The sequence below is a fragment of the Galleria mellonella genome, unplaced genomic scaffold (genome assembly GCF_026898425.1).
Source record: "Galleria mellonella isolate WM207_F2 unplaced genomic scaffold, CSIRO_AGI_GalMel_v1 utg116, whole genome shotgun sequence".
In the NCBI taxonomy this organism is placed as follows: domain Eukaryota; kingdom Metazoa; phylum Arthropoda; class Insecta; order Lepidoptera; family Pyralidae; genus Galleria; species Galleria mellonella.
Genome location: NW_026441978.1, coordinates 3,190,809 through 3,214,607, shown reverse-complemented (window position 1 = coordinate 3,214,607; position 23,799 = coordinate 3,190,809). Strand labels below are relative to the sequence as shown.

At 33.5% G+C, this 23,799-nt stretch overlaps 2 protein-coding genes across 4 annotated transcripts in view; both read right to left on the bottom strand.

Annotated features, from left to right (window-relative positions):
• Positions 1-146: 146 nt before the first annotated feature.
• LOC113511232 (BAG domain-containing protein Samui-like) overlaps positions 147-23,799 on the bottom strand; it is a 33,362-nt gene continuing 9,709 nt past the window's right edge. The window contains exons 1-3 of one of the 3 annotated variants that reach the window (XM_026894860.3): positions 17,504-17,643; positions 2,678-2,822; positions 147-2,262 (exon numbers count right to left, since the gene is read on the bottom strand). In XM_026894860.3, the coding sequence (XP_026750661.2) occupies positions 464-2,262; positions 2,678-2,822; positions 17,504-17,515 (1,956 nt within the window). In that variant the 5' untranslated portion in view covers positions 17,516-17,643 and the 3' untranslated portion in view covers positions 147-463. Of the gene's footprint in view, positions 2,263-2,677; positions 2,823-13,775; positions 13,969-17,503; positions 17,644-23,799 lie in introns of those variants that run through there. The other 2 variants (XM_026894852.3, XM_031909258.2) reach the window with 2 other exon arrangements.
• On the bottom strand, positions 3,773-4,915 carry LOC128200483 (uncharacterized). The gene is made up of 2 exons (XM_052894069.1): positions 4,764-4,915; positions 3,773-4,659 (listed from the first exon to the last, which is right to left on the bottom strand). Exons 1-2 carry the CDS (start codon positions 4,783-4,785, stop codon positions 4,031-4,033), a joined length of 651 nt encoding a protein of 216 aa, XP_052750029.1. The 5' UTR covers positions 4,786-4,915; the 3' UTR covers positions 3,773-4,030.

The following is a 23,799-nucleotide window of genomic DNA, read 5'->3' as shown; positions in this document are numbered from 1 at the left end:
TATGAAATTTGGTATATACATACCAATATCGTTCTCTATTCCGTTATTAGGAATAGAGAAGGGTATAAGACTACTTGGTCAGTAACATTTTCTGCTCACACAGACGAAGTTGCAGTTAAAAGCTAGAGACAATAAAAAGAAAAACATTTTGTATTCAATATTTATTGAGAAAATTGCGTTATCAGTAATGATAAACAATAAATTAATTAAATATTAGGATTTAAATAAGAAAAAAGACCATTTAAATCCTAAATACAACAAATAGCTTTACATTACAATGTTTTAATATTAAAAACGTAAATGTACAAACATAAACACTATAATATAGTAGAGTGTCAACACCAGTGTTATTTTTATTCACAAAGAGTTAACAAAAAGGAAGGCAGATGCATTTAGGCCCCGCGGTGCATCGGATATTAAATTGTGTATCTACATTAAACAATTCACTAACGCCAAGCTAAATTTATTGACTAGCAGCACCATCTACTTCCATTGTCTGCGTTTCTGCCTTATCACCTTTATCGTCCACTTGCATTACTTCTACCTTATTTATTTCTTTACCTTCTATTTGTTCCTTATTGCTATCTACATTTGCTTTCTTATCTTTACTTTTATCGCGTTTCTTCGTATTTTTAGCACCTTTAGTGGCCTTCTTTTCTTCTTTCTTTTCGGCCTCTTGTTTGGTTTCAGTTTTTTGTTTGGATGTTTCGTTATCTACAGGTCGCGTGTCAGTTACCTCAGGCTGGGCACCCTCTTTATTGGTTTCCAGTTTTTGTTCCTGTGATTTTGGCACCTCAGTTTTTTCATTAGCAGCCTTAACGACCTGTTCCTGAGCCTCTGGCTGAGCTGCCTGATGCTCATCAGTTTTAATTTCCTCTTTGGTATCTTTCATCTCTACTTCACCATTCTCTGTAATCTTATTTGTGTTTTGAACATTTTCAGCATTTTCCTTCATTTCAACATCATTTTGTGGTTGAGGAACTTCCTGGGGTTGAGGTGTACTTCCACCTTTGTTTTCAGCTTTAGCTTCTAATACTGCTATACATTTCTGAATACATTTAATGGCCTCCTTTCTTGCTTGCCTAATGTTTTCTTTACCGTCTGTTTCAATATTATCTAATTTAATGAGATTCCTCGTTAACATCTCATCTAGATAAATGTACTGCTTGTCTTTTTTAGTACCTGTGAAGTTTTCGACGTCAGTCATTAGGTTTAAGACATCTGTTTGAATACTAAGGATTTGAGAAATTGGATCATTAGCTGTTTGCTGTTGTGGTTTGGGCTGAGGTGGGGACTGCTGTTGCTGTGTAGGAATTTCCTGGTGTGGTGGAGTTTGTTGTTTTGGTGGATGCTGTTGCGGCTGCTGTTGGGGTTGTTGTTGTTGCTGGTGTTGGGGTTGCTGATGCGGCTGTTGTTGAGCTCGCTGTTGCTGCTTAGGTTGGGACGGAGGAGCAGACTTACTAAATTCGTGACGTACTGGAACTTGTACATAATGTTCATCAGGAAACATCTGAGGTTTTGGAGACTGAGATCTTTGAGGCGAAGCACCACGTGCAAACGCAGTCTGTGGATATACTTTCTGCTGAGCAAATGGCTGTGGACCTTGCCTAAAAGTATTGAACGGCGTACCAAATGCTCTTGAAAAGTTTGGAGGTGCATGAAATCCGACAGGTTCGTCTGCGAAATACTGTTCTCTGTCTATATGAGGTTGCGGCGGTGGCGGGGCGTATGTTTGTTTGGGTTCACCATGATCAACAGATCTGTTAATTACTGGTTCATCTCGTCCCTCCACAAAAATGGGAATATGCCGTACATTTGATGGTTGTTGTTGCTGCTGCTGTTGCTCCGAATGAGTCGGATGCTGTTGTTCGTGATGGTTCTGTTCACTCATTTTGTTAGAGAAATTGTGGTTGGCTGTTCGATTGTCTGGGGGCGCTGACATAGACCTCTGATTTCTCTCCTCAGCATCAACTATGCTTGGATCGGCTGGACTCTTTTGACCGAGATCAACTGTGTTTCTTAAACCGTACTGTGGTAAAAATGACTGCTGATCGTTTTGGGACGGCCCCGGATTCTGTTCAGTCTGTGTTGCTGTAGTTTGTTGGCTCGGCGATGGTGGTTGTGGCGACGCTTGTGTCTGTGGTTCTGGTTCGTCACGTGAACTGAACCCGCGGTTCCAACGTGACGGGAAGTGTTCTCTGAACTCTGGCGGGATATCGTCAAATGGAAATCTGTCGAAGCCACCGAAGCTGTCCCCGAAATCTGCAATAATGAAATGTTTGTTTGTTACAAAACCTGTAACCATTCTAATTTCGGAGATAAATTGTTAGATCATTCGTTTCTTTGAAAAGTGATTCAGTTTTTGGATAATGTTGTGTTTATTTATGAACATATAAACTTTTTAAATCTCTTCGACTTTATATCTAACTTTACTTATTAATTCTAGATTTAAAGTTTCTTTAATTTTGTATAAATTGTGACTAATAGTATTATAGTAGTATATAGTAGTAGTATTAGAGTAATATTGCGTTACAATATCTCGTTGCACGTTCATAATATTTTAGAGGAAAATTAAAAGCGTCTCCGTGTATCGTATGATAAAATAGTTCACTATAGTGGCGTGCTATTGTATAACGCCGATTACCACATCCAGTTATTCAGTTTGCGTTGCACGTACCGTCTGTAGCGTCCTGGCTGGAGGGTCGTCGCTTCCTGGCCCAAGTGGCGGGCCGTTGCCGTAGCCGCGCCGCTATGTCAGGATGCCGCGCCGCGAGCTCGCTCCACGCTCCTGACCCCTCCTCCTCATCAAATGGGAAACCGCGCTGTTGACAAAAAAAAAAAGATTAGACCATTTGTTGAATTATTAGCTGTTACGCACAATTTCGTCTACGTGACCGGAATATTTACACAGACCTGAAAAAAGTAGTCTATTTCCTTCTCTATCCTATATAGAGAGTATCTGAATACCAAGTTATTAATTTTGACTGGTTAACCTGTTAAGACGCTGAAAGGAATCAAACAAACTATCTTTCTTATTTATAATATAATATAAGGATATCATCTTACACCGTCTTCACAGCATTTGCATTAGCCGAGTGTTTACTTATGTACAGAATTCATGTAAAAAAATTATTTGTTTAGGCCTTACATTTTTGATTACGATGATAAATCGACCAAGTTTTACTAGCTATGTTCACGACTGCCCGACCGAGATATATTGATCGAAATAAAATGTAACCTGTTCTTGTGATGTTTTACAAGTGCGGGGTAAATTAGAGAAAAGCGTCCAACATACAAACAAGTTTATCCTATACTACAGTCCTTTCCAAACACTATTGTAAGCCAAATTTTATGACGACAAATTTAGTTGTCAAGGCGCCAAGAGATGACAAACATATTCTCACTTTCACATAATATTGGTAGGTGTTACAAATCCATAAATTGTGTCATTCCAATATTTTTTGCTTAACATTTGCTTTATTGGATTTAAGAAGCAAAATCTTAAATGTTCTGATATTGATCTATAGTCCTTCTGCATTCCCATATTTTTACATTTATCTCTTTGAAATTGCCATGTCATTATAAATCATAGCTTTATTTAACCCTAGAACACTAAACTTATTTTTCAACTCTTATTACTAACCTTCGTCGTTTCGACTACGCTGTCAAAAAAGTAGGTTTATAAAATGTTATTGAATAAAATACTTTTTTCTTTTACAATATTTGTTTATTACAATCATTTGTTAACAAAAATATAACATTCTTATTTAATTAAATCACATATTTATTACATAATCAGCCTTTGTACTGAGACCATATGTTTCGCTCTAAATAAAGATATTTGTTTTTTTTAAGTGCTTATCTCTTAAAAACTAGAAAAAAAACTTTGAAAAAGAAGTCAAATAATCAAAATTTAAACATCGAATCAACAAAAAAAGTAAAAATTTTGGTAAAAAACTATGAACTAAGACATTTGTGACACATATCAAGTTTGTGTTCACCACACACTGATTTATTGCACTTGTAGCAACTAGTTTTCGTCATCCTTCGTTTTGCTGATGGGCATACGGCACAAATTTTTCTTTTTTTTTGCAATAGGATGACCTGTAGCTTTAGTTTCAAGTGTCAAACTCGATCTACTACTTCCTGGCATATTCAAAATTTGTGTAATCGAATCGCGCAGGCCAGTTTGAAGTGTGGGCACAAGTATACGTTTTTGCATATGTGGCTCGACTAACTTGTGATGCAAAATTTTTGTATAAGTATAAGTGACAATTATATTTACTATATCATCTGTAATAAAAGACGAAAAGCAACGTAAAGGATCTAATTCATTTTTACACATACGAGTGGGGCCTGGTCTAATATGCACAATGTTTCTTGCGACTGTTCGGCCTTGTGACTTTGGCTTTAACAATGACCATTTGTGCTTATCTTTTCCGCGAAGTATGTTACGCGATGGTATAATAATCAATTCGTTAGGTTCTTGTGCCGAAGTACTTGGTATCTGTTCTTCAATTGATGCCAAGTCCAAAGACGAAATTTCATCCTCACTCACTGATACATAACCCGGATCAACCTCGATGTGGTCTTCCTTCTCACTCTGTGACGAATTTTCTTGGTCACTATTATCTTCTAATAATAGTTGAAGAATCGTATCTAAAATAGAACAATACTACACATTACTTTTATGTTGTAAAAACTAAAAAATAAACTTAAAATATTACAAACACAATAGTACAAAATATATCGTTATTACTAACCTTCGTCGATGCGACGAGTCATGGTTGCTGGTGCGGCGCTCACAAATCTCTTACACAAAAAACACTACCGTCTATCGCGGGGGCACCGGGACAACTAAGATTACACGAGAGTTACAATGGATGCGATCGCGCACTCAAAATTTACGGCACCTGTTTCGAATTCGCGTCGTCGATTCGACGAAGCTTAGTGATCTAGGGTTAAACACCATATGTTATCTTTTAACTTAAGCGTTTTAAGGCTAAACCCTATTAAAGTTTTTAATTATATTTTCTCTGTACAAGTCGTACATACGCCATTAACAAATAATTTACTTATATAATAAACTTTGTTTCTTTTGATATTACCCAAATATGGTTGCACCTTAAGAACAATAAACCTTTTGGTTATTCAAAACAATAAAATAACAGTAAAAAGCGATATTTATTGCAGTATTCTAAAAATGTCACTATAATTTATCCAAATTGCCACCAACAGACTCCTTCCACATAAACGTTTACTACAAAAAATAAATGACATTCATGTTAATACAGGAAGCGGTCGATTATTGTTTCGAATTCACATACTTCTAGAGTCGCCCGCCGTTATTTATACATGTAAACAACACTTGAGGTAGGTACCTATAGTCTTTCCGTCGAGAAGACCCTACCATATAAGGCAAGGACGGCCGAGGTGGCCTTACTGTCGAGCCTTTCGTATTTTTATAATTTTAGGGTGATTGGTGGAAATTATCAGTTTTTAAATATTAAGTTAACAGACAAATTCGTATTTATTTGCCGGACTTACAACGAACTTGTTTATCATAATATATTTTATTGCTCTAGAATCTTATAAGAGGAAATTGCAATGTAGAAAATGAGCATGTGACATAGAAGTTTCTATGTAAAGGCAATGTTGACCTTTTTAGTATAACTAGCTTCAATTAATTTCACACAGTATATGATCATTCCCGTCCCGCAATGGACCTAGTGATGAAAGCAAGGTAATAAGGGATAATGATAAAATTTTCACGGGAAATATATAATGAATCTGAACAAACTTTAGATAGAAAATGTAGAGATTTTTTTATACTACTATGGTGGCAAACAAGCATACGGCCCATCTGATAATAAAAGGGTTTTTTTTATGGGTGAAAATGGAAACTAACTGGCCAGCCCATCATAATGAATTCATCAGGAATTAACCATGATAGGTTCCAGAGGGAACCACGAGGAAGTCGATCTGGTTGGGTATACTGCTAACAATGAGAATCTTAAGTCTCCATTATAGATAATCCTTTTTCCCCAACCTGAGTGTTTGCAGGAGGGAGTTCCCCTAAAACCACACTGCGTAGCCATTCTGGTTCTAGGGTGTGAGGATAAATTCCGTTCGGATGGCAGGCGGAAAGTAGATAGAAACTATAAATTTAACCAGTAAACACTAAACACTTCTAAAGCAATAAAAATGATTCCATTATTATTTTCACAAGTAAATGAAAATATATATAAAAAAAAATATTTAATTATTCTACTAACAAATTGAAGTGATCCAAACGGTTCGGATTAATATTATCACAAAAATATTGATTTATTCTTCGGAAAATTACACAATCAAATGCATTTTAAATGTAAAATAACTGCATTAGTATGCATTTCCGCCTACTCTTATTATTACATTAATTGTGCGACTTCTTGGAAGGAATATGTTTACAATGAGCGCTGTACGCACGTGGGTGGATGAGTTTCTGTCATTTCAATGCGCGATTGGACATTATTCATCGAACCTTCAACCGATAATCCAATTGCTTTGGAGCAAATTTGCGCAGTAGGCATTTAAATACGAGGCGATGATCAAATTTATGTAACACTATTTGATCAAAACGTGCTAAATCATTCACTAATGGCAAAACAAATATAAGTAACTAGCTATAATGAGTCGTAAGTACTTTTAATATCCGCCATGTTATTATGTATACAGAAAAGATTTAAGCATCTATTTGGTACTGATATTGTTATTACATTATTTTAATAAAAATGATCCGCATGTATAAATTCTTAAAAATTCATATAAATACATTTATTTGCTGTCATCGAAAGAATAAATAAAAAATAGAAACGTCGCTTTCGTATTATTAAAAACGCTGCAAAACCTGTTCGGTGATACGATGACTTTACAAGGTGACATCACCGGGTGGGTTGAAGAGAACAAATACCGATAGCGGTCTTACGTCATACGTGAATTAAAATATAGCATTGGTGGGGAATCGTACAAAAAGATCATAACAATACAGAGAAGAGCGACACAACACGTGGACATGATCGTGATCATCAGTCGCGGTGTTGTCGCATGATGTAAACCAATGTAGATATATTATTATATGCAAAATGGCTTATATTTTGCTTAGTTTTCATAATTATCCTTGAAACTGTTAACGCAATAAATATCTCTTTTTGCACAAAAGCGTCAATATTTCGTTGATATTATTAAAATTTATTTCACTTATCGTCATTCAGCTTTATGTTACAGTGTCGATTTTGTCCGCTTCTAAAATCAAATATATCGAAATAAAAACAAGTTTGCTGTTGAGGCATGGCGTCCTTCCACTTTTATAGTTTAGTTAATTAGAGAACAATTATTATTAGACTCCATATAATAATCGAATAACTGATATGGAATCATTATAATCGAAATAATCGATAATGATGATTAGAGATATAATAATAATTACTACTCAAATAGTTCGATTGACCCTTTGATCATTACATAATTAAAATCAGTGCAAATACTTCGTTAATGAGTCATGCTTGACATTCTATAGGTGTCAAGCAATCTATTGTGGTGTAAGTTCAAACAGAATAGATTGGCATTCTAGAGATGTCAATTTATTCCGGGTGCATCGAGTGCTGAAGCATCCAACGTTCAACGTTTTTGACATATCCGAATGTGTCCGTATAGGTGCTACCTCAATAATATAAATAATTTAATTATACAACGTCACCTGTTACCTGGTTTAAGAAAATATTATGATTAATTAAGCGAAAATATAAACTTGTGGTTCAACGTCGTTCAAACTTATGCATAATTGAATAATATCCAAAGACAAATTTTGATAAAAAAAAATATATATCCCTTGGTTTATTTTACAGAAGGGGAAGAAAAAAAAGAAAGACCAATGCATAGTATATCTAGTAGACTAAGTGAAAAAGTTGGAGTCGTGTAATAAGGATTAAAGAAACTTTGGCCTTGTAGTCCCGGCATAGAATAGACCACCCCTTCCTTTTGCGTGGGTGTCCTAAGAACCGACTAAGGGATAGGCAGCAGTGTCCCTCTTAAAACAATCTCCAAAACCTAACTGCGGTTGCCAATCCGCCTGCCAAGCGTGATAACTACTGGCAAAACCCTCCAAGGGGGAGGCTTATGTTCAGCAGTGGACAATTAAAGGCTGATATGATGATGATGATGATGAAAGAAACTTGCTGAAAAACATGGTAACATGCTCTACACCAACAAGACAAGAATGCAGCTTCTGAATAAACTGGAGTTGACAGTAATTTTCTTAAATAATATATAGCAGCTAAATATATTCTTTATTATCAAAATCAATTTAACGAGTGTGCTGTTCAGAAACCGACAAAAATGTATAAAAATATTCTAACCGTAACTACGCTTACATGTGGAACGACGCAAGTCTTTCTAAAAATAATTTTATTTACATTTCGAGCTTACTACTAAAGGGATCACGAGATAACTGATGTTCCCTCGTCATTCTAAAAATGAATTTTGCTCTATACAAAAAATACCTATATAAATAGTAAAAAAAAAAAAAACAATGGAAACATTTATTAAAATTACTATCAATTTCAAAAACGAATTATCAAAAATTAAAAGTTACTCGAAATTGGCGAACATATCACGTAACTATCGCACAAAAAATACACCCGTAAAGCTTCTTTTTGAAGTCGCTTAAAAAGTATTACAATTAAAACGTTACTGTGATGGACGGTTTAAAATCATGACGTAAGAAGAGTCATCGACCTGCAACAGCTATAGTTGTTGGCGAGTAATACAGTTATAGCAAAGAGCAATTGCTATGTATTAATCAATTTAAAATGTATAGGTACACGATAACAAAAGTACTTGCAAACAAGGCATCAAAGACAATAATAATACCATAAAACCTTTTAGAAAAATAAAAAAAAAAGTACCGCAGTTTGAAATGTTCGTCCATACCTTATTAGCAATTCGTGTCTCTACTCTACTACGGCCATTTCCGTTTCCTTAGACCATGACGACCTATATAATTTCTATTACCTCATTTGACTCATTGAGATCCCACGATATACCATAACAAGATATTGAATATATTTAACGTTACAAATAAAGAAACGACTCGCCACAAACGATTTCCAACTGATCTACCATATTTGTATAGTTGTTAATCCATGTAGGCGTCGTGTGACGCATTTCACAACGTTAACCATTAACCCTTAGTAGACGCTAAATAAGTCTATTTAATCGATAAACTAATAAGTAAAGCCATTTTTATATGGATTTGTCGTTTTAGGTATATTTTTGTTAAACGGTTTTTTTTTATACAACTTAGAATGGCAAACAAGCTGACGGCCCACCTGATGAAAAGTGGTTACCGTCGTCTATAGACATGAGCAGTACCATGGACATAACAGAGTATACTGTTTCGCCCATGATACCCCCCATGCGTTGCCATTCCTGAGGACTCAGTTGTTATTCCTCTGTACCCTGTAAATTCACGCCATATCCCACCCTTCAAACCGAAACACAGCCATGCAAACACAACTGCTTCACGGTTGAAACACGAACGGGACAGAGGTACCCAAGCAATCGACTTTTGTACAAAGTCTCCCTCCGGATTCGATCCCGAACCACTCGCATCCACTGACTCCCTACAATACATGGAACAGCGGAGTTGCCGGCGACCGGGGCCGATTTCTTATGGTGTATACCACTAGGGGGTTTTGCCAGTAGTTGCCACGCTTGGCAGGCAAGTTGACAACCGCAGTTAGACCGTTTAAGAGGGATACTGTTGCCCATCCCTCAACCATAAATTCCCTTAGTCGCCTCTTACGACATCCACGGGAAAGGAAGGGCTGGCTCATTCTATACCGGAACCTACACGGCTAAGAATAAGACTGGACACATCACAACATATTTAGCACGCATAATGAAATCACAATATCCTTATATTAATGTGAAAGTGGTTTTGTTTGTGTATCTCGAGTCACAACCGATCATTAAGAAAGCATTTGGTATGGAGAGGGAATGTCCTTTTCCGTCGTCTTGAACACAGGTAACCGTAACTAGTCGAAATCATGAAAGTTTTTTAAAAACAAAATCTTCACATACAGTTTACCAGTTTGCTTGTAGTTAGCCATGAACTTGACCGATGTAAAAACTTAAAGATTCGAGTGTTAACACCTTGTACATAAAACGTCGTTCTTATAAAGAAAATCTTAAATGTGCGAAGTTCACTAGAGGCAGACTTTGTACAAAAGTCGTTTGCTTGGGTACCTCTGTTCCATTCGTGTTGCATGGCTGTGTTTCGGTTTGAAAGGTGGGATATGGCAGTGAATTTACAGGATACAGAAAAATAACATCTGAGTCCTCAGGAATGGCAACGCATGGAGCGTCATGGGCGAAACAGTACACTTATGTCTATGGTACTGTTCAAGTTTATAGGCGACGGTTACCACTTTCCATCAGGTGAGCCGTCAACTTGTTTGCAATTCTAAGTCGCATAAAAAAAAAGAATTATTCAATGATTTGCATTTTAAATACAGAGAATGATATTATTATACATCGTTTGTATACAATATATTATAACGTTTACAAGTGAATGTACGATAACAGCTAAGATGGTGCAACAATCACTTCTATACGTAAGTTAATATTAGATCGTATTTGGTACAGAATGCTCTTAACCGATAAAATGAAACAGATCAGAGAACATATCCAATACCCCTTGCGTTCGATATCTACGGAGAAACATCTTAAACTAATCCGTTTATTTTAGTTATGAGTGTTCATATTGATCACCTGAACCGATGATGTCTAGTAACTCCCGTGTTATTTATCAGTAAAAATAACTTTTAACCTATTTTAACATTTTTGAATAATTATTTTAAATGTTATTTAACTAAGCGAACTAAATTTTTAATCTTGGAACTAGTAGCATAATCTGTTAATAAAAATTTGGAATTACTATGAAGCGAAATATTATTTGCTTTTTATAGTGTTATTTTACTTATTTATTTATTTTATAAATTTTGTAATAACTTTAGTAGTAATAATTATTTACAATAAAGTTACAAATTATTTATATATTTGTAAAAAAAAAGCTAATGTTTATCATAAACATATTATTTAGCTATAAAAGCGTTTGATAAAATATTCAGAAATTCCAAAAATTTTGTAATTCTTATGAAATGAAATAATTGTTAATTTTACTTAGCAACAAATATGAAATTTTTTACAACAAATGTGTATTTATATAAATATACTATGTATAAAATTACATAACCATTAAAAAGCCTGTGCATGATCAACTAACACCATGCACATTTGTCATTCATGTAATCGTATCAATTATCGAATAAATACTAAGTATTAATACCATAGTTCCTTTTAGTTCGACTATTTACATCAACAAGATGACCGTGTAATAGATCCAGGTGGCATTTTATTATTAATATATATAAAAGCTTAGGGAAAAAAGCGAGGCATATATCTATAAATGGCACTAACAGCTGCGCGAGCGCCAACTCGCCGGCACTGACTCACGCGACGCGCCACGCACGTGACGTCAACTTGTTGATATGCTCTGTGTTTTGTACAATATCAGGTAAATAAATACATAGTTCGATACTGTGTTACCTTTATACACATTATGTGTAGTATAACTATCGGATAAGATTACAATACACTTTATTAAATAATAAAGTAAATTTTGGGTGATGATTTAATTGTGTTACCACTAAATATCAAATGTCATCATTAAATCAACTTATTTAAAACCGGATTTGAGGAAACTATGCAATTTACGTCTATTTGATAGTAGTGAGCTCGCTACAGCGATACGCGAATTTAGGAATATGGCTACAAATTTTTTGACTGAGCAAATTCATTTGGTCATTTGGAGAGGATGGATTAAAGAAGAATTACGAAATGGATTTATCGAGCAAGAATGAATGGAGATGTCGGTAGGGGCCGCCTTAGACGGACGCATGTCGACCAAATAGGCGACGTGCTGAAGAAGGGCCAAATTAAAAGTACTCGTAACCGGCGAGCGTGTATGAAAAGATTGATGAATGTGGAAGAAGCGAAAGCGGTTTGTTTGAATCGAAGCATTTGGCGTTCCATTGCTTCTGCCTACCCTAACGGGAGATAGGCGTGACAGATATGTATGTATGTATGCAAATTCATTTGAATGATTTTCAAATCATTCGACTACTAATTTCATTCTTTCACTATAAAGTTTCCACTAATCGCTAAAATGATTCAAATATCATTCATTTAGTAGTTGTTCATGTACAAGTCGGTATGAATGTAGCCGACCGTAGGAATAATGAAACTTTTTGTTAATTTTTAGTATTATAAGTAATAAAAATAAGCAAGTGTTAATACCTATTAGGTATCCAGAAAAATAAGTATTATATTTTTGAAACATGTTGGAGTAATATTTACTGCAGGCAAAGGCTTTTTTCTTCGCTCGCCTATTCACTACCAGCTATAGTTAAGGTAGTGGATACAGGAAAAGGACTTTTTTTCATTATTAGTGGTCTCGGTCGAACTAATTAGTGAAATGATTAGAATATGAAAATTAAATATAGTATATTACTATTTTAATTATTAAGTAGTCGAATTAGTAATTACTAATTATCCGAATAGCAAAATCAATTAAAATTCGCGCACCGCTAGCTCGCTGTATGTATTTTTTTTATACCACTGAGGTGGCAAACAAGCATACGGCCCACCTGATGGTAAGTGGTTACAATAGCCTATGAACACCTGCAATACCAGAGGTATTTATTACGCGCGCGTTGCCGACCCTGAAGAAACCTCTTTACCCCCCTTTTAAAGAACCCCATGCTGTAGTCTCTTGGGAAAACCTAAGATGTTGGTCTTTTCTTGATTCATCAGTTTAGAAAAGTATAATAATAAGAAATATTTTATCTATAGAAATGTTGGTGATTTGGTAAAAAAATTACTAATTTAATATTCACTAGCAACGTAAGTAGTTCTTTTGTAGAAAATTTTAGGAAATAAAGTAAAAACGAATGCAAAATCTAAATAATAAGTTTCAATATAGCTTTGCTTCGGAGACACTAAGCACTGTATTTAATTTAGACAGTAAATTTAATGGTCCTAAAAACAGTCTCAAACCGTCAACACTATTCAAAAATATGAATAGAATTTGACGAAATATGATTCAATTTTCTTATTATTAATAATAAGAACTAACGATGGGAGAAGGATATTAATAAACTCAATACCGAAATTTGTCCTTTGTGATGACAATGCAACCACAACTATATCCGTTGTGACTATACCGTAACTGGCCTATTTCCAATAATTTTACTAGGAACGATATTCACTTAGAATTTTTAAAAGGTATGTACGAGAATGTATTTAAAAGCAATAGGTATTTTCTCTGTTGAAAATAAAATCACAATGAATAATTTACGCTGATCACGATTGGTTTTGGTAAATTGTAAACTGCGGTAATTTATAAATATAAATCGTAAACTACTGCAAAATCGAACTACAAATTATAAATAATAATAAAAAAAAAGATATAAATTTTATATTATAAGTAATAATAATAGTAAAAAAAAAACATTTTAGTATTTTATAAAAACAATTAAGGTAAATATACTTATTTGTTACAAGAAAAAATAATCAGGCAATCAAAATAATATTTTTACATTAAAAAATAAGTCATGTACCTATCTATTTTATGACGCTTTTTTTAAATGAACACAATATTCTAAATCACTTACTTCATTATTTCTAGCGGTATTCCCAAGATATTCCGGTGGTTTATCCAATACAACTGGAGATTCCATTTTAATTCTAAACACTGGAATGTATCACAAATATTCACTTCACTTCAATGCGTGTGTATAACGCGAAAATAATAACGTATTGGGAGTAACGTATGTTACCGTATCCGTTTCTATACTGTAGCGATCGCTGGTACTCAATCGTATTTATACAATGGACGCGACGACTCCGCGATTCTCGAAACTACAAGAACGTTCGAGAGGGTACGTGGATGGAGACCCTGTACCATGTACAAGTCAATGCCCATGTCGCGTGCGAGCAGTCGCTAGCTGCAATGGATATGTAAAGCGATACATGAATGCAGCGTGTCTCATGGTACCGAGGCACGCCATAGCGCCTGCGCCTTTTGGAAATATCGTGAGACGTTTTCAAATTTGTTCTAGAGTCTTCCAAATGGTACCATTCTATAAGTTTCTAAATAGTATAAGTTACCTTAATAAAAAATGAAACTATAAGGCTCTGATATTTATCATATATAAATAAAAAATAATTTCAAATATAAAACATTAATAACTAACTTTTATTGGTAAACGTGAATATTGTCATATTTTATAAAAAAAAAGTTAATAAAGTGGCCATGACGTGTCTTCAAACAATCACGATTTATAAATTAAACAGACAAAAAATAGAACTATATTTTACAACCCAAAATTTGTATTGCAACCATATTTTATTAAAAAATAGTGTAATTTCTGCTATTACAAATGATACTAAAATTTGTAACTTAGTATGGTAAACAAGCTGACGGCCCACCTGATGGAAAGTGGTAACCGTCGCCTATAGACATGAGCAGTACCATGGACATAACAGAATATACTGTTTCGAATTAATTAATTGAAATTTCTTTTCCGATTATGTACTTAAACTATATACGTTGTCGTGTGCCATCACTGGCAATGTAAACAAAAGATGTAGTAAATCCAAATTTGTGAAGATAACATTGTTATAATTCTATTAAATGTAATCTTTAGATACAATATGGGGTATACGTGACACCCTTCTTCTTACAAGCACCCGTACACTACAGCAACAGCTTTCAATCATTTTAAATTAAGATTGCCAGCGTTGAAAATAAAATATTACTAACAATACCTATATTAAGATAAAAATAAATCGATCCTGGTACTAAGAATAAATGTCTAGGTGTAAATCATGAATCATCTTCCACATAATTTATTTACAGTGCCAATACAATAGCAATTATGTTGCATGTTTATTTTCTCCTTCAACGGTCCTTATAAAATTTTGATTAATGGAAACACTATCCAAGCGAACATAAATGAATGCGATGACCAAAATATAATTATAATTTAATCATCATATCGCTTATAATTGTAGCTGAATAGCTCTTGAGAGGGTATAATCATTCCAACTGCGTCCCACCTAAGGAATTTATTAATTCTGTCTTTTCTTGTAGACTTGGTTAATGGTAGTATATTTATTTTTGTTTATTTTAGTAGTTACGAATGTCTGTCTATTATATTTTTACGGAGAAGTGATGCATCTCAATTTAAATATAAAAAAAAGAGTTTCTATTATTTTTTAACAATTTATTTGTTTTTATATTAAAGAAGTTATTTATTTCTTGATTATCTATTTACACTTCATCGTATATATATAGATATGGATAAAAATTAGATATTCATTTGTAGTTTATTAAAAAAAAGTTAGTGACACATTTGTGACAAACTAAGGTTAAACGAGGAAAAGTTACTAAAGGACTCTAAAGAGACTCTTTTATATAGCCATTAACCAGAACTTAGATAATTATTACTAGAATAATTACTTCGATTCTCAAAGAATAAAAATAAGAAAAAGTTTTTCTTTATTTATATTATAATATATTATATTTTTTTAATCGATTATTATTTAAATTAAACGTTTAATTTGGTCATAAATTTCATTATGAAACATGAAATAAAATTAACACTTGCATAACAATACTATTGTTTATCAGCTGACTGTTTGGCACTACTATAGGTTCGCACATGTCGATGACCTATTGATGTTACACGAGGAACAAGGAAGGAATACTAAACAGTTAATCGATGAATGGAAATACATATAATTTGTTACATACATACATTCAACATTATAACTTACAGACAGCTTTATTAAAGTTTTGTGAGGTAAGGCCTTAGGTATTTTTTTTTTATTTAAACTATCATACCCACTACATCACTAATGTAATTTAGTGGGTATGATAGTAGCTTTAACACAGGAGGCATAACACTTAAACATCTTTTTTTATCTTTATTTATTTAGGGACTTTTGTCCTTTTAGGCACGCCAGTCCCATCGTAGCTTAATCGTTTTTAGGACATCATTGGTAGGTAGAATAGAGAGAAAAAATAACTTAATAACTTATGCCTCAATGCAGTTAGGTTTACATTATACATCTTAGTCCTTAGGAAAACATACGGCATTCAATGCATTATCTACACTAATATTATAAAGAGAAAAAAAATGTATTTTTGTGTGTATGTTTGTAATGAATAAACTCAAAAACCACTTTGCCGATTTCAAATATTCTTTCACCATTAGAAAGCTATATTCACCCTGAGTAACATAGGCTATTTATTGCTAGAAAAGGTTATGGATCCTTACTAAAACTTAAGTAATGTAACTCAAGGTGTAAAATAAAATGTTAAAAAATATCTTTAGTCGCGTGCGCTGAAGAAACTATTGGTGATAGAACAAAAGTATGTTCTACAATATTGAAGAAAATATTTATTACTACAAAAAAACTTCGCGATACTATTATATATGTCCAACTATTATCGTTATGTCACAATAACCACTTTTTAAAATGTCGTAAATATGTCCACTCGTGCGAAGCCAGGACGGGCCGGTAGTATATTAATATATTGGTTTGGATCTGTTGATTTTTATATTATTTATAATTGTATGTGACCATACCAACATGAACTAATTTAGAGATAACGTGGTCCGTTAATACGAACAACTAAAAAGAAAATGTTCTACTCTCAATGATTAGCAGCATTATGCTGGTACACTAAGTGTTATTCACGCTAAACACGTCACAGGAACGGTCATTCCACATTGGTACGGTATGTACGATTTGTTTATGTTTTTATAAAATCTTTATTTCACTATTTTTTTTTCTAATTAGGTACATATCAAGTTTCCCAGTGAAAAGACTTTTTACATCAATTTGTCTTTGCATTGGATAATATTAATTAATTAGCAATATAATGCAGTTAGGAAGAAATCATCTAATATGTTAAACATGCATAGTTTTTTATATTTACTAAATTGTAGTATGAACACAAAATAAAGTTACAAAAAAATAATCACGTTTAGTTTATTCATAATAATATGGATTCGATTGAATAAACAGCCATAACTGAGTAAAAGGGAATAGAGCAGAGACAGAAAAAAAAGCAAATCATGCAAAGAATGTTACGTACACAAAGTATTTCAAACATTGTTATAAATTGAATATACGCAATAGTTTTTAAGAACTACTTAAAATAAATATGGTATTTTTCTCTAAACACATCACACAGCATTAGAAGAAAAACGATTTGTACATAAACAAAACAATTCGATGTACTAGCAACTCTGAGATCAGTGTTACCTACAAATGTGATATTTACGTCAACTTATTTTTATCGTTTATACATGCATCATCTTCTACTCACGTTTCGCTTCATTTTACACTGTCATTCTATTGTAATACAGTTGTTTCACTTTCAGAACAATGAATTGTGGATTTCCCAGTTGAATTGGACACTTAATTTTGTTATTTTGCCTTCAACACCACTCACTCGTACAGCTCTGCGCGTCGTTTTGCATGTATTATGGGTGAGAGCCGCGATACACCGAAATAGAACTTTTGGAATAACTCTACAGAAATTATATTTCTTGCGTCACTGTGAAAACTCTTGACGAGATGAAGATCAAGAGCGAACGCGCAAATTTTCTTGTTGGAATTAAAGATTTGAAGGCGCCTCTCTCATGTATCTATAAACTTAGTTATTTACCGTCCGAGATAATTTTCTTGCACAAATCGTAAAATGTGGAATCCGCTTTATTTAGGCTTCAATATAAATGAAGCGCACACAAGAACATTCGGTAAAATTACAGAGCACAAATAATTTTGTTCTGGCGTTCTCTACTGCTAAGATATTAAAACAACTTAACTAAAAACCACTCCAAGTTAACTAAGTGAAGTTTTCAAGGTTCACGAAACAAGTAAAGATATAAAACGAATATGAAACCAATTAACAGTTCATAAATGCTCATTAGTAATATTCTTTATAATAATTTCGTAGACTATGTTTACGTTTAAAATTGTTAGAAGGCAATTTGATTCACAAGCCAAATTTTAATGTATTATAAGTAGGTACAGTGAAATAGTAATGAATCATTTAAAATAGTAATAGAGCTGAGACGATCGGATAATGATTCTAGAAGTCAATACAAAGATGAAACAATTTAAGTCGCCTCAATAGCAAAAGGTTGAATTCTTGTATTCTATAATTCTTTCGTTATTATCCTCGTTTGTGATATGTCACATTAAGCAACACGTGAGATAAATACTAATTTCTTCATCTATAAGTGCAGTAAAAGGGAAGTCCTTGAGCAGCCCACTGCTGTTTCTGAATCATTATCACCCACGCGAGCCTGATGCTAGTGCAAATTGCAATCTATTAGTTGATCAGCTTGCTGCATTGTATTCAGCAGGGTTGTCAAGTGAACTTAAAAAACTGCACGAATTACATTTAAAACTCTGCCCAGAAAAAACAAAGGAAATTCTCGTTTTTCTTGGAAATAAGTAAGTTTATTCTCTAAAAACAGTAATAATTACTAATTGATCTATCGAATAAAACGCAGAAAAAAATCACTGTATCTAGAATGTACTTATGTAGAAGCTTGAAACTTAAGACACACTTTAAATTTATAAAAGTTACAAATGTGTTCTAAGATAAAAGGGTTTAGAAATTCCTGTACAAACAGGAAGTTTATGTACATAAAAACGTGCAAATAGAGTAAATAAACAAATCTGGGATATTTTGGGATTAATGAGGTGATACTTGTGGCCTTGTCGTAATATAGGTGGAGCATGACAAAGTACCTATTTTATTTTTACATTCATGATGTCACGCAAAATGAACTACTTACCCCGATATTTTAAAATATAATAGTGGTTATATTTGAACTTCTAGGGGGGTTCATGTGAATTATAACTGAATGTAGAAAATGGTGGGTCAAAATCTTTTCCCAGTTTCCGCTATTGTAACACTATAATAACAATATAGTTTTATGCTAATTACTTTTTAATAGTCTATAACAGACTTGAAAACAGAAGTTCAGATAGATGATGTATTCTGAAAGAAAAGCGAAGTCTCTTATATATGCATGAGAGATCTATGAAAGTGGGTGTGACGAGATATGTATGCAAGGATAGAGGATATTAGCACCAGAGATGGATAATACCGGAGGGAGACTTTGTACAAAAGTCGTATGCTTGGGTACCTCTGTCCTATTCGTGTTTCAACCGTAAAGCAGTTGTGTTTGCATGGCTGTGCTTCGGTTTGAAGGGTGGGATATGGCGTGAATTTACAGGATACAGAGGAATAACACCTGAGTCCTCAGGAATGACAACGCATGGGGGGGGGGGTATCATGGGCGAAACAGTATACTCTGTTATGTCCATGGTACTGCTCATTGTCTATAGACGACGGTTACCACTTTCCATCAGGTGGGCGGTCAGCTTGTTTGTCATTCTAAGTTTTCTCCCACGAACACTCAGGTTATGGAATGAGCTCCCTGCCGAGGTTTTCCCAAGAGACTACCGCATGGGGTTCTTCAAAAGGGGGGTAAAGAGGTTTCTTCAGGGTCGGCAACGCGCGCGTAATAAATACCTCTGGTATTGTAGGTGTTCATAGGCTACGGTAACCGCTTACCATCAGGTGGGCCGTATGCTTGTTTGCCACCTCAGTGGTATAAAAAAAATCCGATATCTATATATTGAGTTCTTCTGGACATGAATGACCACTTCTTGCGATATCGATAACCGATAGTTAATGTATTTGTTATTGATTCAATATATGTATAGAAATTGTAACTACAATATATAAATATTGCTATACCCACTCTTAATTAGCACTCTGTTCTTATTTCCAACACCACAAAACATTTTTATGGTATATGATAGATTCATTGTTTTTATTTATTGTAATTAAGATTTTGTAAAATAATTTTATAATCTTTTTTTTGTGTAATAAAATTGTCAAAACCAATCTCCGCGAATGGAATGAAGTGATTTTTCTTATATAAATTAGAAGAAATAGGCGCCAAGTTATAAACACAAACGTCGTGAACAAGCAAAGATATATTGTACACGTCTATTTTACTAGCAGTATTTGCAAATAATTGTAATGGAATGTTGCCCTAAATAACAATCTCTGGTAAATTTAAAACTCTCGTTTTATATAAACAAATTCTGTCAAGTGTTTCGTTTGCTCTATATTATTTATCAGACACTATAAATTGACGCCTCTATGGAATTGGGCTCTGTATTTTTAGTGATGTTAGCGAGTCACAATTTAATAAGAGAAATTCTGCATTATATATATTATGATTAATACGCGAAATTTATCTTTTTAAACAATAAATATCATTGCACACTACCTAGTCCTAAAACAAGCAGAGCTTACATTACGGTTACAAGAGAACTGATAGAAATACCTATATACACTTTTTTTTTTGTAAATTCCTACATATTCATCATCAAATATCATCTGTTAATTGTCCACTGGTGAAAATATAAGTGGGTTTTGTCACCAGTTGCCACGCTTGGCAAGCATACATACATATTATACATATAAAATTACCAGACCACGTAATACCATTTTAAATATGATGATAACACTATGTAGCTCTCATTGTTAAATGACTGAATTGATTTGAATACAAGTAGAATTGAAATACGTACTAAACAGAGCTTAGTGCAATACAAACAAAAATAATTTTACCAAAGTACTGCATCCTAATAACTCATGTACGCTTGATCTTATATGCTTTATCGAATATAAGGAAGTAGTACGAAATGAACAACAAACCGTGTAACTACAATTGAAATTGTAAGATACTATAGACCGGTGTTTCCCAACCTTTTTTGTGCCATGCCACTTGAACATTTCTAAAATTTTATGCCCCCATACATAATTTTTCCCGGCAAAGTTTAGTTGACTACTCTAATCGCCCAGTTGATATTTTGGCAACGTCAAACAAATTATACGCTATAAATATTTACAGCATTTGTTAAATTTACTTTTTTGTTAAATTTGGCACCGATATGTATTCGTAGCATTGCATTTAAATGACAGGGAGCAAGAGGGCTAAAATCGCTTCGAGTCCATTTTTTTATTGTACCCTTGTGGGGCGTGGGTCCCACGTTGGGAAACACCGCTATAGATACTAATCACCAAATTGTCAGTATCAATGTGTATTTCTCGAGACTTGTTAGAAACAACTCAACCCATTATTAAAATTATAATGAGGGTCATATGGCCAGTCGTTTGTAATTGCCCTGTACAATTTAATTTTCATTACGACATTTTATCGGTCAAATCTGTTTACAACCATATCAAATCAATCGTTCACGATCAATCAGCACAATAAGTGGCCTGTATTAATTTATCTCCATTGACTTCATGACCCAGTGAAATAATATTATTAGTACTCTGAGCAGCGTTTAAAGGATCCAAAGTTCTTGGAGTTGGAGACTTGCATGAAATGAACAAAATTAGTATTTTTAAAAATCCAATAGGCTCGATTGTATAGCAACATTCTTTATTTGTAAATCTGATATTTCAGTTAAATATTTTAAAAAAATCAGACTAGCATGAACTAAATTTATAATAGGATTTTTTTTTATGCAATTTAGAATGGCAAACAAGCTAACGGCCCATCTGATGGAAAGTGATTTTCGTCGCCTATAAATATGAGCAGTACCATGGACATAATAGAGTATATTGTTTCGCCCATGGTACCTCCATTCCTGAGGACTCGGATGTTATTCCTCTGTACCCTATAAATTCACTGGCACATCCCATCCTTAAAACTGAAACACAGCTATACAAACACAACTACTTCACGGTAGAAACACGAATGGGATAGAGATGCCCAAGCAAACGACTTTTGTACAAAGTATTCTGGTATGTGTTAGAACTGTCTAATATTCGATCCATAACATTTTCGCTAAATTACAAGATAAAAATTTTTGTTTTAGAAATAGTTTTAAGGAATGGCACTTAAAATCGATCCTTGTGAGTCATTACTTCGTTTTCAGAATAGATGAATCAAGATATAAACATAATAGACCAGAGAAGGAAATCTCGAAATAAAACCATGTATCAAGCAGCCCAATCAGTGTTGATACTATTATTGTGTTATGGGGAGACTTGCCTAACAGTGCCATGTTAATGGATTGGTATTATTTTCAACCTTTAACTATGATAAATGTTATAAGGTACACAGTAGATTTTTTTACATTACTTATAATATAAATCCTTAGTTCTTAATGTGGTCCAGGTGGACCCCCAGGGGTCCACGGGACACTAGATAGGAGTTTACATTGGCGTGACAAAAAATTGGGGGTTCACAATTAACTAGTGGGTGTCCACGAAAATCCAATCATATTACAATGTAATATGATAACAATAATAATTAATGGTGTAATAATTACATATTTGAATAAATACAACCCAAAAAAATATACTATTTTTCTTTATATTTTTACCATTCGGAAGGGGGAGTTTTCTAAATGAAATGAGAATTGATTGGTTCCTTGTTTTTTGAGTAGATGTTAAAAAATAAAGCTGGATGGAATCACTTTTTTGAATGGCCAACTTTACTTTTTTGACATCCACTTACCAGCACAATCAATTAGTTAATTACCCATCAATTCTTACTTTTTTTTCGATAACTATTAATTCGTGGTTGGAAACTCAAGCGCAAATTTCTATAGTTAGATCTAATTTTCACATTTTTTATCGAGTTTTGGGAACACGGTACAAATGGAGCTACAGAGGGCCCACCTGAACCAACAAATTTTAAAGGTGGTCTTTAAGAAAAAAAGTCTGGGAACCTTTGATCTAAATCTTAGTCTCTGAATTACCTAATTCATAAACAGTAACAACGGAATTGTATATTTATAAAGTAGTATTTTATTAATAGGTACAATACAACTGGTCAACTCAAGTGCAACGGTATTATACTGTCAATCAATATTGTTTAACACATACAATGTGCTACTGTGCATCCAACAAGTAAAATAACTCATACACCGTTTACATTAAAGTTTAAATTCAATTCAAAAGTCAATCAGTGTTGTTCAAATGGGTAGATGTCTCTTCATACTTCTGAGACAACACGCTTCATGGTCGACCGATTCATTTTAATGTTTCATGGAAATAAATCTCGTTAACTTGTGTAATGAGGTCATAGCCTCATTATACAATGTATTCAAACAATTAGATTAGGGATTTTATGAAGTTTTCTGTACTTTATCTTTTTTTACACCAACTTAAATGGAAAACAACTTGATGGCCCGAAAATGCATCAACGGACAAACAAGTCGATTTTGCTTAAATAGTAATAAAATGAATATAGTATCAACAAGAGACTAAAACGTTATCGATTCCGAACTGAATTATTAAAATTGATAAAAAAACAATTACAAAATTGTGTTTTACAAAAAACAATCGATTTTTGATTAAAAAAATAAATAAATAAAATCGGTTTACAATTGACGAAGTTCTGAGTTAATAAACATAAAATACCAGTAATTTAAGATCCCCTCCTTTTTTTTTTAAATCGATTGAAAATAAAATCGAATAAAGAGCCTTCTTTTGGAAGTCGCTAAAAATAATTTTAAACATACCAAGGTTACGTAATCTATATAGTCGTAGTTATTCAAGACTTTTCA

Coding starts and splice junctions, on each gene's coding strand:
- LOC128200483 (XM_052894069.1), bottom strand. CDS start 4,785: ATGACTCGTCGCATCGACGAAG. Junction 4,660..4,763: donor GACTCGTCGCATCGACGAAG/GTTAGTAATAAC, acceptor GTTCTATTTTAG/ATACGATTCTTCAACTATTA.